Source organism: Dreissena polymorpha, chromosome 9, assembly GCF_020536995.1.
Source record: "Dreissena polymorpha isolate Duluth1 chromosome 9, UMN_Dpol_1.0, whole genome shotgun sequence".
NCBI classification, from domain to species: Eukaryota; Metazoa; Mollusca; class Bivalvia; order Myida; family Dreissenidae; genus Dreissena; species Dreissena polymorpha.
The window spans coordinates 29379233-29391663 of record NC_068363.1 but is presented as its reverse complement, the minus strand read 5'-3'; the positions used below and the strand labels follow the sequence as shown (position 1 = coordinate 29391663).

Below are 12431 nucleotides of genomic sequence, written 5' to 3'. Positions count from 1 at the left end.
TCAATGATATATTGGATGAGTTCGAAAATGGTAAACGTTTGCTTTAAAACACGGCTTCTAGAGGCGGGGTATTTTTCAATATATGGCTAAATATGGATTTAGTAAAACCTTGTGACCACGCTAGAGGCCCACATTTGTATTCCGATCTTCATGAAAATTTGTCAGAAGATTCGTTACCATGTTATCTTGGACGAGTTCGAAAATGATGCCGATTGGTTGAAAAACCATTGCCGCCAAGGGGGCGGGGCATTTTTATGCCCCCTGATCGATAGATCGGGTGTATATTGTTTTTGGCATGTCTGTCTTTCTTTCTGTCTGTCATTCTGTCCCAAAACTTTAACCTTACAGTAAAGTTTTGCAATAATTTTTTGATATATTGAACATAACAACTTGATATTTGGCATGCATGTTCATCTCATGCAGATGCACATTTTGAGTGGTGAAAGGTTCAAGGTCATCCTTCAAGGTCAAAGGTCAAAAAATTAAATATTGAATATAGTAAAGTTTTGCAATAACTTTTGAAATATTGAACATAGCAACTTGATATTTGGCATGTATGTGTATCTCATAGAGCTGCACATTTTGAGTGGTGATGAAGGTCAAGGTCAGCCTTCAAGGTCAAAGGTCGAAAGTTTAAAAATTTAATATAGTAAGTTTTTCAATGACTTTTGAAATATTGTACATAGCAACTGATATTTGCATGCATATGTATCTCATGAAGCTGCACATTTTCAGTGGTTAAAGGTCAAGGTCATCATTCAAGGTCAAAGGTAAAAAAAGCGGTGCATTAGGGGCATTGTGTTTCTGACAAACACTTCTCTTGTTCATAATATAGCTATAGTAAAGCCTTGTTAACACTCTAGAGGCCACATTTATTGTATGATCATCATGAAACTTGGTCAGAAGATTCGTCCTAATGATATTTTGGCCAATGTTTAAAATGGTTGTGATTGCTTGAAAAACATGGCCTCCAGGGGGCGGGGCATTTTTCCTTATATGACTGTATATGAATTAAGAAAAACCTTGTTAACACTCTAGTGGCCAAATTTATTGCCCGATTTTCATGAAATTTGCTCAGAAGATTCATCATAATGATATCTTGTATGAGTTCGAAAATGTTTCAAGTTGGTTGCAAAACATGGCCAAAAGGAGGCGGGGCATTTTTTCCTTATATGGATATTGCAAAACCTTGTTAACACTCTAGAGGCCACATTTATTGTCCGATCATCATGAAACTTGGTCAGAACATTTGTCCTAATGATATCTTAGATGAATTGAAAAATAGTTCACGTTGGTGGAAAAACATGGGCATTAGGGAGCGGGGCATTTTTCATTATATGGCTTTATGGCTTCAGTAAAACCTTATTTACACTCTAGAGGCTAGTCAGGCCACATTTATTGTCTGATTTTCATGAAACTTGGTCAGAAGATTTGTCGTAACGATATCTTAGATGAGTTGAAAAATTCTTGCAGTTGATTGAAAAATATGGTCACCAGGGGGGGCGGGGCATTTTTTCCTCTATGGCTATTGTCAAAATTTGTTAACACTCTTAAAGTCACATTTATTGTCCAATCTTCATGAAACATCGTCAGCATATTTGTTTTAATTATATCATGGATGTTTGCTAAAATGGTTCTGGTCTGTTGAAAAACGTGACCGCCAGGGTGTTCACTATGCATGAACGTTGGTAAGATCATTTAATCAAATGAAAACAAAGGGCTGCACATAAAAGGTCAGTTCCTTTCAGGCCCTCTTGTTTTTAATTTAATGTTGTGTTTTTTTCAAATGCAAGTTTTGTGTCTATGCTTCAGCAACTCATTAACAAGTGAAAGACAAAGACATTTCTCAGATTAAGCAACTTATAAGGGAAAGAATCAAATTATCTGTGTGCGTTGGAATCGGTTGGTCCTAATTTCCTTTCTACAACCATTTTCCATCTACCTCTGATTAAAAAAGGCAGTTGTTGTCCGTTACTGGCATAAGTGTTGGTATCTAATATTTGTAAAACGGCTTATCCCAGGATAATATACGCAAACAAAACAAGATTGCTTACAATTCTCCCCCCATCTGTAGTACCGGATGGGCAGGTGTCAAGAATATCATGAAATTTATTGTATATTTTAAGTACTGGAAAGATGGTTTGAGATTTATATGCATGATTATGATTATAATCAAGAGATAGATAGGTTTATGCAAGACAAAGCACACACAGAATTGTCGAATGCTGCTACTTTTTTTATTGGCAAGATTTAAACACAACACATTAGTCAAAATCTGCTAGTTTTGGATTGGCAGGATTTGCTGAAGAATTAATACGTTATTGTTGACATTAATAGGTAAAAATATTACAAGATTGATTACTTGTTTAGGTAACCTGAACACCTTTTGTATGTCGTTAACATTTTGCTTTGTTAACACTCTAAACTGGTAAGAAAATTTGTTCTAATGATATTTCGGCTTTGTTTTAAAATGGTTCCGATTCGTTTAAAAACACATGGCTGCCAGTGGGTGGGGCAATTTTGCTTATTTGGATATAGTAAAACCTTGTTAACACTCTAGAAGTCACATTTGTAGTCCAATCTTCATGACACATTTGTACTTATGATATCTCGTCTGAGTTTGAAAATGGTTCCGGTCAGTTGAAAAACATGGCCGCCAGGGGAGTGGCAGTTTTCCTTATATGGCTATAGTAAAGCTTTATTAACACTTTAAAAGTCATTTTTATAGTTCAATCTTCATGAAACTTGGTCAGAATATTTGTTCTTATGATATCGTGGGCTTCTCATAACAAGTAAATTCCTTTGTATCACAGTTGAGCGACTTTGGGTCCTTCAGGCCCTCTCGTCTGATCTACATGTACTTTACCTGTTTAATTTATATTTCATTGTTGTTCTTTTTGTTCTCGCCTCAGAGTAACGAGTACAATGGATTCCTGTATGATGAAATGCAGGGCGTTGTCCTTGTAAGCTCTACCCTCCTGGCTATGGACAAGAAACAGAAACAGAAACCCTTCACTAGACGACCCTGCATTGCTACGTTCAAGGTTGTGTAGTCTTCTATGAAAATATGCACCATCTTTTATTGCTTACTTGAAGTGTTGAGTTGTTTATGGGCAAAGAGTTTCATGTTACTTTAGTTTAACCTATTTTGTTTAGTTGTATTGCTTTTGAGTCCTTTTCCTGGATAGAACCAGTTCTTGGTATCTTTGGAGGAGACCTTTAGAACGTTCCCACGCTTGGGAGATTTTAAGTCGGCTTTAACAAAATGACTTATTCAACTACAAAATGACTGGCTTGACTACAACTTTGCTACGTCAACTGCAAACTGATTTACTCAACTAAAGGCTTACTAATCTACAAAATTACTGGCTTGACTACAACTCTGCTACGTCAACTGCAAACTGATTTACTCAACTAAAGGCTTACTTATCTACAAAATGACTGGCTTGACTACAACTTTGCTATGTCAACTGCAAACTGATTTACTGAACTAAAGGCTTACTAAGCTACAACATGACTTTCTCAACTGTATTTTGTTTCTGAACTAAAACATAAGTTCAAGTGAAACATAAATAAATCAATTAAAATTGACTTACTCTGCTACAAAATGACTTACTTAACCACACCATGATTTACTTCATTACACAATGTCTTACTCAACAACACAATGACTCACTAATTTTACAACATGACTAGCTCATCTACAAAATGACTTACTTAGCTTCAAAATTACCTACGCAACTACAAAATTACTAATAACTCAACTACATTCTTACTAGGTCAACTACTGAATTTCTCACTAAGCTACAAAATTACCTACCGTCTACATGATTACTAGCTCAACTACATTATTACAAGGTCAACTACAGAATGACTTGCTCCACTACAAAATTACCAGTTCTACTACAAAAGGACTCAAACATTCTTAAATGACAAAATCAACTACAAAATGACTCAACTTAAAAATATTCAAGTGATATGATACAATGAAATGACCTGACCTATTTCCATTTGTATTTCTAAGACAAAAATACTTTTTATTTGAGGCAAAGAACTGTTTTGATTTAAATTTTGCTGCATCCTATGGGCACGATGGTTTGTCAGGGTCCCTGGTAAATTGATTGCGTTATTACGTGGTAGAAACTTTTAAAATGAAATCTAAAATAATATGGTATAAAATAATTCAACAGATCAGCGGTTTTGACTGCGCACTGGTAAGTGTACATCTGAAGGCAACCGGTCTGGAGAATGAGGACATCGGTCGACTGCAGGCAGAGATTGACAATATCCCCAACCTTATAGAGACCATTAGGACCGCTCTGCCAGGTATAGAGCAATTTTTATGGGGCGTTTTGTTTGAGGCAAAACAATATTTAGTTCACCAGAGTAATAGATCCGGATCAAACATATTGCCCTTACCTCTCCTCAACAATTACTACATCCCACATCCAACTTTCTGAATTCTGCCTCTTCTTTTTATGCCCCCCTTCGAAGAAGAGGGGGTATATTGTTTTGCGCATGTCTGTCGGTCCGTCGGTCCGACCACCAGATGGTTTCCGGATGATAACTTAAGAATGCTTACGCCTTGGATCACAAAACTTCATAGGTACATTGATCATGACCGGCAGATGACCCCTATTGATTTTCAGGTCACTAGGTCAAAGGTCAAGGTCACAGTGACTCGAAATAGTAAAATGGTTTCCGGATTATAACTCAAGAATGCTTAAGCCTAGAATCATGAAACTTCATAGGTACATTGATCATGACTGGCAAATGACCCCAATTGATTTTCAGGTCACTAGGTGAAAGGTCAAGGTCACAGTGACTCGAAACAGTAAAATAGTTTCTGGATGATATATCAAGAATGCTTACGATTAGGATCATGAAACTTCATAGGTAAATTGATCATGGCTGGCAGATGACCCCCATTGATTTTCAGGTCACTAGATCAAAGGTCAAGGTCACATTGACTCGAAACAGTAAAATGATTTGCTGATGATAACTCAAGAATGCTTACTTCTAGGATCATGAATCTTCATAGGTACATTGATCATGACTGGTAGATGACCCCTATTGATTTTCAGGTCACTAGGTAAAAGGTCAAGGTCACATTGACTTAAAACAGAAAAATTGTTTCCGGATGATAACTCATGAATTCTTACGCCTAGGATTGAAACTTCATAGGTACATTGATAATGACTGGCAGATGACCCCAATTGATTTTCAGGTCACTAGATCAAAGGTCAAGGTCACAGTGGCTCGAAATAGTAAAATGGTTTTCGGATGATAACTCAAGAATGATTACGGCTAGGATAATGAATTTTCATAGGTACATTGATCATGACTGGCAGATGACCCCTATTAATTTTCAGGTCACTAGGTCAAAGGTCAAGTTCACAGTGAGTTTCCTGGTGATAACTCAAGAAAAATTAGGCTTAGGATCATGAAACTTCATAGGTACATTGATCATAACTGGCAGATGACCCCTATTGATTTTCAGGTCACTAGGTCAAAGGTCAAGGTCACAGTGACAAAAAACGTAGTCACACAATGGCTGCCACTACAACCGACAGCCCATATGGAGGGCATGTATGTTTTACAAACAGCCCTTGTTTCATTTATAAACAACGTCTGTTGAATATTTATATTCCACTAAAATCAGCCTAAAATTAATGCTTAACAAACAATAACAGTTGCAATGATTATACGTTGAATACTCAATTCCATATTACTACATAAACATAGCCTTTAATTTGCATTTCATGGATTTGCTGCTTTATCAGTACAAAGTGCACACAATTTAGCCATTAACTGACACCTACCTTACTTGAAGCTCCGGAAGGAAAGAATGTCAGTTAAAGGGTTAAAAGACTAGTTCCAACACAAGTTATGTGAGCGGACCGGGAAATGCACTGTTGATCCTCGGGTTAGTAGTCCTGTTCTCTACCAACCAAGCTAGCTGGCCTGACAAATATAACTTGTAAATATTCATACAACTACAATATTTAAATTTCCTTCTGTCATTGCAGGGGAAAATTATATTAGACTGCTTGGTGACTTTAACCTGTCTGCAGATACCAAAGGTTAGTCGCTTGATTTAAATTATGGAACTAAAGAAAATTAATATATAATATGATGTGCCCCCCTTCAAAGAAGAAGGGTTATATTGTTTTCTGGATGTGGTCGGTCTGTCTGTCGGTGGACCAGTTCGTTTCCGATCAATAACTCGTCAATTAATGGACCGATTGGCTTTATACTTCACATGAGCATTGGCCTTTGACTGTAGATGATCCCTATTGACATTGGGGTCACTAGGTTAAAGATCAAGGTCACTATCACACTTATATTGTTTTGCTGGATGTCAGTCGGTTTGTCTGTAGGAGACCAGTTCGTTTCCGATCAATAACTCGTCAATAAATGGACCGATTGGCTTTATACATAATATGTGCATTGGCCTTTGACAGTAGATGATCCCTATTGAAATTGGGGTCACTAGGTTAAAGATCAAGGTCACTATCACACTTATATTGTTTAGCTTGATGTCAGTCGGTTTGTCTGTCGGGAGACCAATTCGTTTCCAATCAATAACTCGTCAATGAATAAAAGATTGGCTTGATACTTCACATGTACATTCGCCTTGACAGTAGATGACCCCTATTGATATTGGAGCCACTAGGTGAAATGCCAAGGTCACTATCACACCAAGTGTAAAATTCATTTCCCATCAATAACTCCTAAATGAATTGACTGATTGGCTTGATACTTCCTGTGTGCATTGGCCTTGGACAGTATATTACCCATATTTAAATTGGGTTCACAAGGTCAAAGGTCAAGGTCACTGTCAGTTATGATATGATATCATGCTGAAGAGTGTGTAGAGTAACTCCACACTGGTCTAGATGTAAGCCGTTAGAGTTCTTGGCTGTCAGGTCCTGCTCCTGGAATGGCTCGATCCATCTCTTCTTCTGCACTTCGTTGTCTGCTATCACTTCTCATATCTTGTCCATTACTGGCGTCTCTGATTTGACATATTTACCTGCTAATGTGCTTGTTAATATTGTTGTTATATTGTGTTTGATTTTGCTGATTTAAAGCTTTGTGTATTGTAAAAGATTTGTGTTCAAGATTTCCATCAGTTGATGTTAATTATCCCACGCCATAGGCGGAGGGATATTGTTTTGGTGTTGTCCGTCCGTCCGCCCTTCTGTCCGTCCGTCCGGAGCCATATCTTGAAAGTGCTTTGGCGGATTTCATTGAATGAGTATGTATATGGATAAGAGGATGATGCACGCCAAATGGCATTGTACACCATCTGTTAATAATGGAGTTATGGCCCTTTGTATCTTGAAAAAAATCCTTTTTTGAGTGTCAGATATATTACTTTTGTGTCCAGAAGCATAATGGCGGGGGGATATCAATTCACTGAATTTGCTTATTTAAACTTTGCTTACCATTGATTAATAGGTGAATAATATCGATTGAATTAAGCATGTTTATCAATGAAAATGTTTATCAATAAGTTCTTGTTCCTGATTCTCAAGTGAACATAAATGTATCATATTGTCAAACCATGGAGATTTAATTATGTTGATGCCATTATTTCCGCAAACAATCCAACAGTAAATATGCAAACTAATTGTTGAAAAGCTTAACATATGGAGATAATTTGTTAATGTTTGTTCATTTCCGATTTAAAATCTGCGAATATGATTATCAGAAGTATACGATAATGTTGTTTTAGACGGTTTTATGGTTATATATTTTATTCCCCTGTACAGGTCAATGTGACGTCGTGAGAGAGGGCCTGTCCAGTCCCTGGATCCCTAAGGGCTGGACGTGGGGCGGGGTCGTGAATGACCACTGCCCAGTGTGGGCCCAGTTCTACACGGGCCGTGACCTTGACACTGGAGACCTGAAGATCGGACCAGAGGCTATTAAATTTGCACTGACTGACTGATGTTTTGTAAAAGATTAGAATATTACACATGTTACTCTGGTTATGTGACAGACATCACTGATATCGAATTGGTGATGCAATTCTTCAAACAGTAAACAGTGAAAATATTCCATACTTTTCATTATGTTATTGCTGTGAAAATCGCCATTTAAACTACTTTAAAATGGAAGCCAATAATAAACTCATAAGACAAAATTAACCAGCAATTGAACATTTTTGTGTTTTAATATCAGAAATATTCTCTTGGTCAAATGTTAACAATTTATTTAGCAAATTTGTTCAACATGTTATGGCACATGAAGTTTGAAGATGTTGATGTTATTTTATGTTTTGATGTACTGCTGATTTCACATTAGGTGTACCATTCTTGGGAATGTGGAAAATAGTGAATGCCACATTTGTTTTTAAGTAGATTTTGTGTTCCTTGTTATAGTAAAACGCTCTATTCACAACATATGAACCAATAAACCATCTTTTATTACTTACACGTGAATGTCTACCGGTAATTATAATTCTTAAAAGTTTTGCTTTAATGTCAGAAATATTTTGTATAATTCTTATTTCAATATAGCTTACAATACTAATTAGATTGTGTTAATATAATTGAATACACAAAACAAATTATATTTATAATATTATCAACATTTGATAACGTTTTGTTGTTTTAACTTTGATATAGCATTTCTGCTGAATTTCACCATTCTTGGGAATGTGGAAAATAGTGAATGCCACTTTTGTTTTTTAGTAGTTTGTGTGTACCTTGTTATAGTAAAACGCTCTATGAACAAGGTTTTGTTGTTTAAAATTTGATATAGCATTTCTGCTGAATTTCACCAGTTTGTATTATTACTGGCTCCATTTTAATAATTTAATAATCAAAATATTTTATGATAGCATTTTTCGATTGTGAATTTTTAATTTTATGCAGTGCAGTGTAGAGCGGAAAATGCAATTTTTTTAATGAAGCATCCGTTTAATGCATAATTGTCATCATTTATTTGATCCTGTGTATTTAATATTTATAAATGATATTATGTCTTATTGAAATCTGTAATAATATATATATAGTTCCCTGTATGAATTTTTTATAGATTAAAATGAAATGTTTTGTTACATTTGGGAATATTTCATAGACCACCATGTTTTTGTCTGTTTAAATTAATTGTATACATTTTGAACAATATTAACATTAGTATTAAATGAGCGTCTAGCAATAGCCAAAAGTATGTATCGGGATAAACTTGTATTTGGGTTCATTTCCATTCAAGTAGAACAAGTAGAATGCATTTTTTAAGGTGTTTATTATTAGTATATACCGTAGGACTTTAAGATAATATGATTTTCAATAATGTAGTTGTATTTTGCTTTTGTTTGTTATTGCTAAATAAAAATTAGAGTTTGATATAGATAATTCTGGGACAATGCTACATATATATGCCTAACAGAATGTGTCCTGCATTTAGAAAGTGACTTCATATAAACATACTTGAGCTGTGATTTGGAAAAATATGGATTCAATACATGTGCGTATAGGATTGTCCCAGATGAGTCTTATGAAGTCTACAAGCGCTAATAAGGGACGACAGTTTCTCTTGCTTTTATTAAATTTCAATCTTCAGAAGTAAATTAGGGGCCATTAGTTATAGGTCAATATTTATGCATCTAAAACTTGAGAATAAGCAGCAGCAGTTTATGTTCTTTGATCAATTACTTATGATTGGATTGAGATAATGTGCTGAAGATTTGTGGAAGTGTATACCCAGCTTACATAACATTTCAAGCCAGTTGGTTTAAAGGCTATGTCACTATTATTAAAATTAGACAAACTTCATTCAGTTACACCGCTTTTATATTAGGGTATTGTTCCTAAATTGTATGAATTGTTAGCTCACCGCTTTTATATTAGGGTATTGTTCCTAAATTGTATGAATTGTTAGCTCACCGCTTTTATATTAGGGTATTGTTCCTAAATTGTATGAATTGTTAGCTCACCGCTTTAATATTAGGGTATTGTTCCTAAATTGTATGAATTGTTAGCTCACCGCTTTAATATTAGGGTATTGTTCCTAAATTGTATGAATTGTTAGCTCACCGCTTTTATATTAGGGTATTGTTCCTAAATTGTATGAATTGTTAGCTCACCGCTTTTATATTAGGGTATTGTTCCTAAATTGTATGAATTGTTAGCTCACCGCTTTAAAGGGATCTTTTCACGCTTTGGTAAATTGACAAAATTGAAAAAAAATGTTTAAGATTCGCAAATTTTCGTTTTGGTTATGAAATTTGTGAGGAAACAGTAATACTGAACATTTACCATGCTCTAATATAGCCATTATATGCATCTTTTGACGATTTTAAAACCTAAAAATTATAAAGCGTTGCAACGCGAAACGATTGAATAATTTGGAGTGTTCTGTTTTTTTCGTTAAATTTTGTGAAACTACGAAGATTGCTTATATAAGGTATAAAATACGCTTAGTATGTGTAGTCGGCGGAATAGCTCAGTAGGCTAAAGCGTTTTTACTTCAGGACTATGGCAGGACTCCAGGGGTCACTGGTTCGAAACCTGCTCCGGGCAATGTTCTTTTCCTTTTTTATATTTTATTCTTGATATTTTACTGGAGCTTTTACGATCCAATGTTTACATTTATCAATATAAAGCATTTAATGAATAAGTTAAAAAATGCCAAAATCTGTGAAAAGGCCCCTTTAATATTAGGGTATTGTTCCTAAATTGTATGAATTGTTAGCTCACCGCTTTTATATTAGGGTATTGTTCCTAAATTGTATGAATTGTTAGCTCACCGCTTTTATATAAGGGTATTGTTCCTAAATTGTATGAATTGTTAGCTCACCGCTTTTATATGAGGGTATTGTTCCTAAATTGTATGAATTGTTAGCTCACCGCTTTTATATTAGGGTATTGTTCCTAAATTGTAGAATTGTTAGCTCTACGCTTTTATATGAGGGTATTGTTCCTAAATTGTATGAATTGTTAGCTCACCGCTTTTATATGAGGGTATTGTTCCTAAATTGTATGAATTGTTAGCTCACCGCTTTTATATGAGGGTATTGTTCCTAAATTGTATGAATTGTTAGCTCACCGCTTTTATATAAGGGTATTGTTCCTAAATTGTATGAATTGTTAGCTCACCGCTTTTATATGAGGGTATTGTTCCTAAATTGTATGAATTGTTAGCTCACCGCTTTTATATTAGGGTATTGTTCCTAAATTGTAGAATTGTTAGCTCTACGCTTTTATATTAGGGTATTGTTCCTAAATTGTATGAATTGTTAGCTTACGTGTAGACGTAGCTTGGGAAAACTAGATAAAAGTCAAAGTCACTGTAAGTTAATTAAAAAAATCCGCTTACATAACTTAAATTGTATGAAGAATTTCCGCTGTTTTTTGTAGGTGTAAGTAGATTCCACGCAGTCTTAGGTGATGTAAGCGTGTATTTCAATCCCTCTGACACCTTACATGTAAAACAGAACTAGTTTGCATTATATTTAATTGAGTTTTATAATGTCAGCATATTGATCCTACTGAAAATGTTTGTCAGGACAGTGTAAATTACAAAATATTGTTACTTGTCTTTTATTCAAGAAAATACCTGGGTATACCACGTACACTACTTTATGTATGGACCCACATTTTGTCTTCTTGATCTCGACTGCTCAGTATACATGTTTTCCTTATACTTATTTCTTATTGCATTTGATAAATATTGTATTGATGAGGAAGATCAAATGTTCATTATACTGTCTTGAACAAGTTTAGGTTACAGCTAATTTCATAAAACAAAATTGCCACTTTTTATTATGTAATATGAAACTTTTATATGTGTCATAAAATACAACAGTGTACGAAACCAATTTGCCAAAACACTTTTTAATTTTAATTTCTAAATCTTGTATTATATAAAGGTGTGTCTTTTGTGACACTATATTATGTTGGCAATGTGTGCTTATTAGTTTCTATTAAACGCACATGTTATTATTTATTTAAATAAAGACTAATAATAAATAATGTAAACTATTTACTTTTTTGATATTATATGAAATGACCATTTTTCAAGTATTTGTAAATAGTCCTACAAGCTTCTTTTGTAGTATTATTTACTAACATTATTTCATGTTCCTTATAGGCACATTTATTTATTTCGAACTTTCTCCCTCGGTATTCTAACCAGGTCCAAGCGGGTAAGGTTCATATCTTTAAAACACAGCATTCACGGCAAACATCATCCTAATATATACATTCACAATAATACTGTGTCATTTTCATCATGGATATCATACGCCTTGCGAACTTCAATATAAAATGTTAGTATCTGCAATTTATATTTATTGATTGCTCTCCCATGTCGTAAAACACGCGTGTTTATCGAATTGTATTTATACATATTTTTATGAACAAATGCTCAAAGGTTGCCTGTAATATATTGAGGATATTTGTTGGATTTGATGGGAT

At 34.7% G+C, this 12431-nt stretch overlaps 2 protein-coding genes across 7 annotated transcripts in view; one reads left to right on the top strand and one right to left on the bottom strand.

The window, feature by feature from the left end:
* Positions 1-12431, bottom strand: part of LOC127843881 (uncharacterized) — a 290337-nt gene that overhangs the window by 61312 nt on the left and 216594 nt on the right. The window lies entirely within an intron of this gene.
* LOC127843889 (endonuclease/exonuclease/phosphatase family domain-containing protein 1-like) overlaps positions 1-12431 on the top strand; it is a 470950-nt gene that overhangs the window by 348429 nt on the left and 110090 nt on the right. Inside the window, exons 3-6 of one of the 6 annotated variants that reach the window (XR_008032403.1) lie at positions 2913-3044; positions 4191-4326; positions 6030-6083; positions 7779-9603. The exons of 2 other annotated variants lie outside the window; for them this stretch is intronic. Coding sequence is in view for 2 of the 4 variants with exons in the window: in XM_052373789.1 (XP_052229749.1) it covers positions 2913-3044; positions 4191-4326; positions 6030-6083; positions 7779-7957 (501 nt within the window). In the remaining 2 variants the exon portion in view is untranslated. Of the gene's footprint in view, positions 1-2912; positions 3045-4190; positions 4327-6029; positions 6084-7778; positions 11997-12431 lie in introns of those variants that run through there. 3 more of the 6 variants (XR_008032404.1, XM_052373789.1, XM_052373785.1) reach the window with 3 other exon arrangements.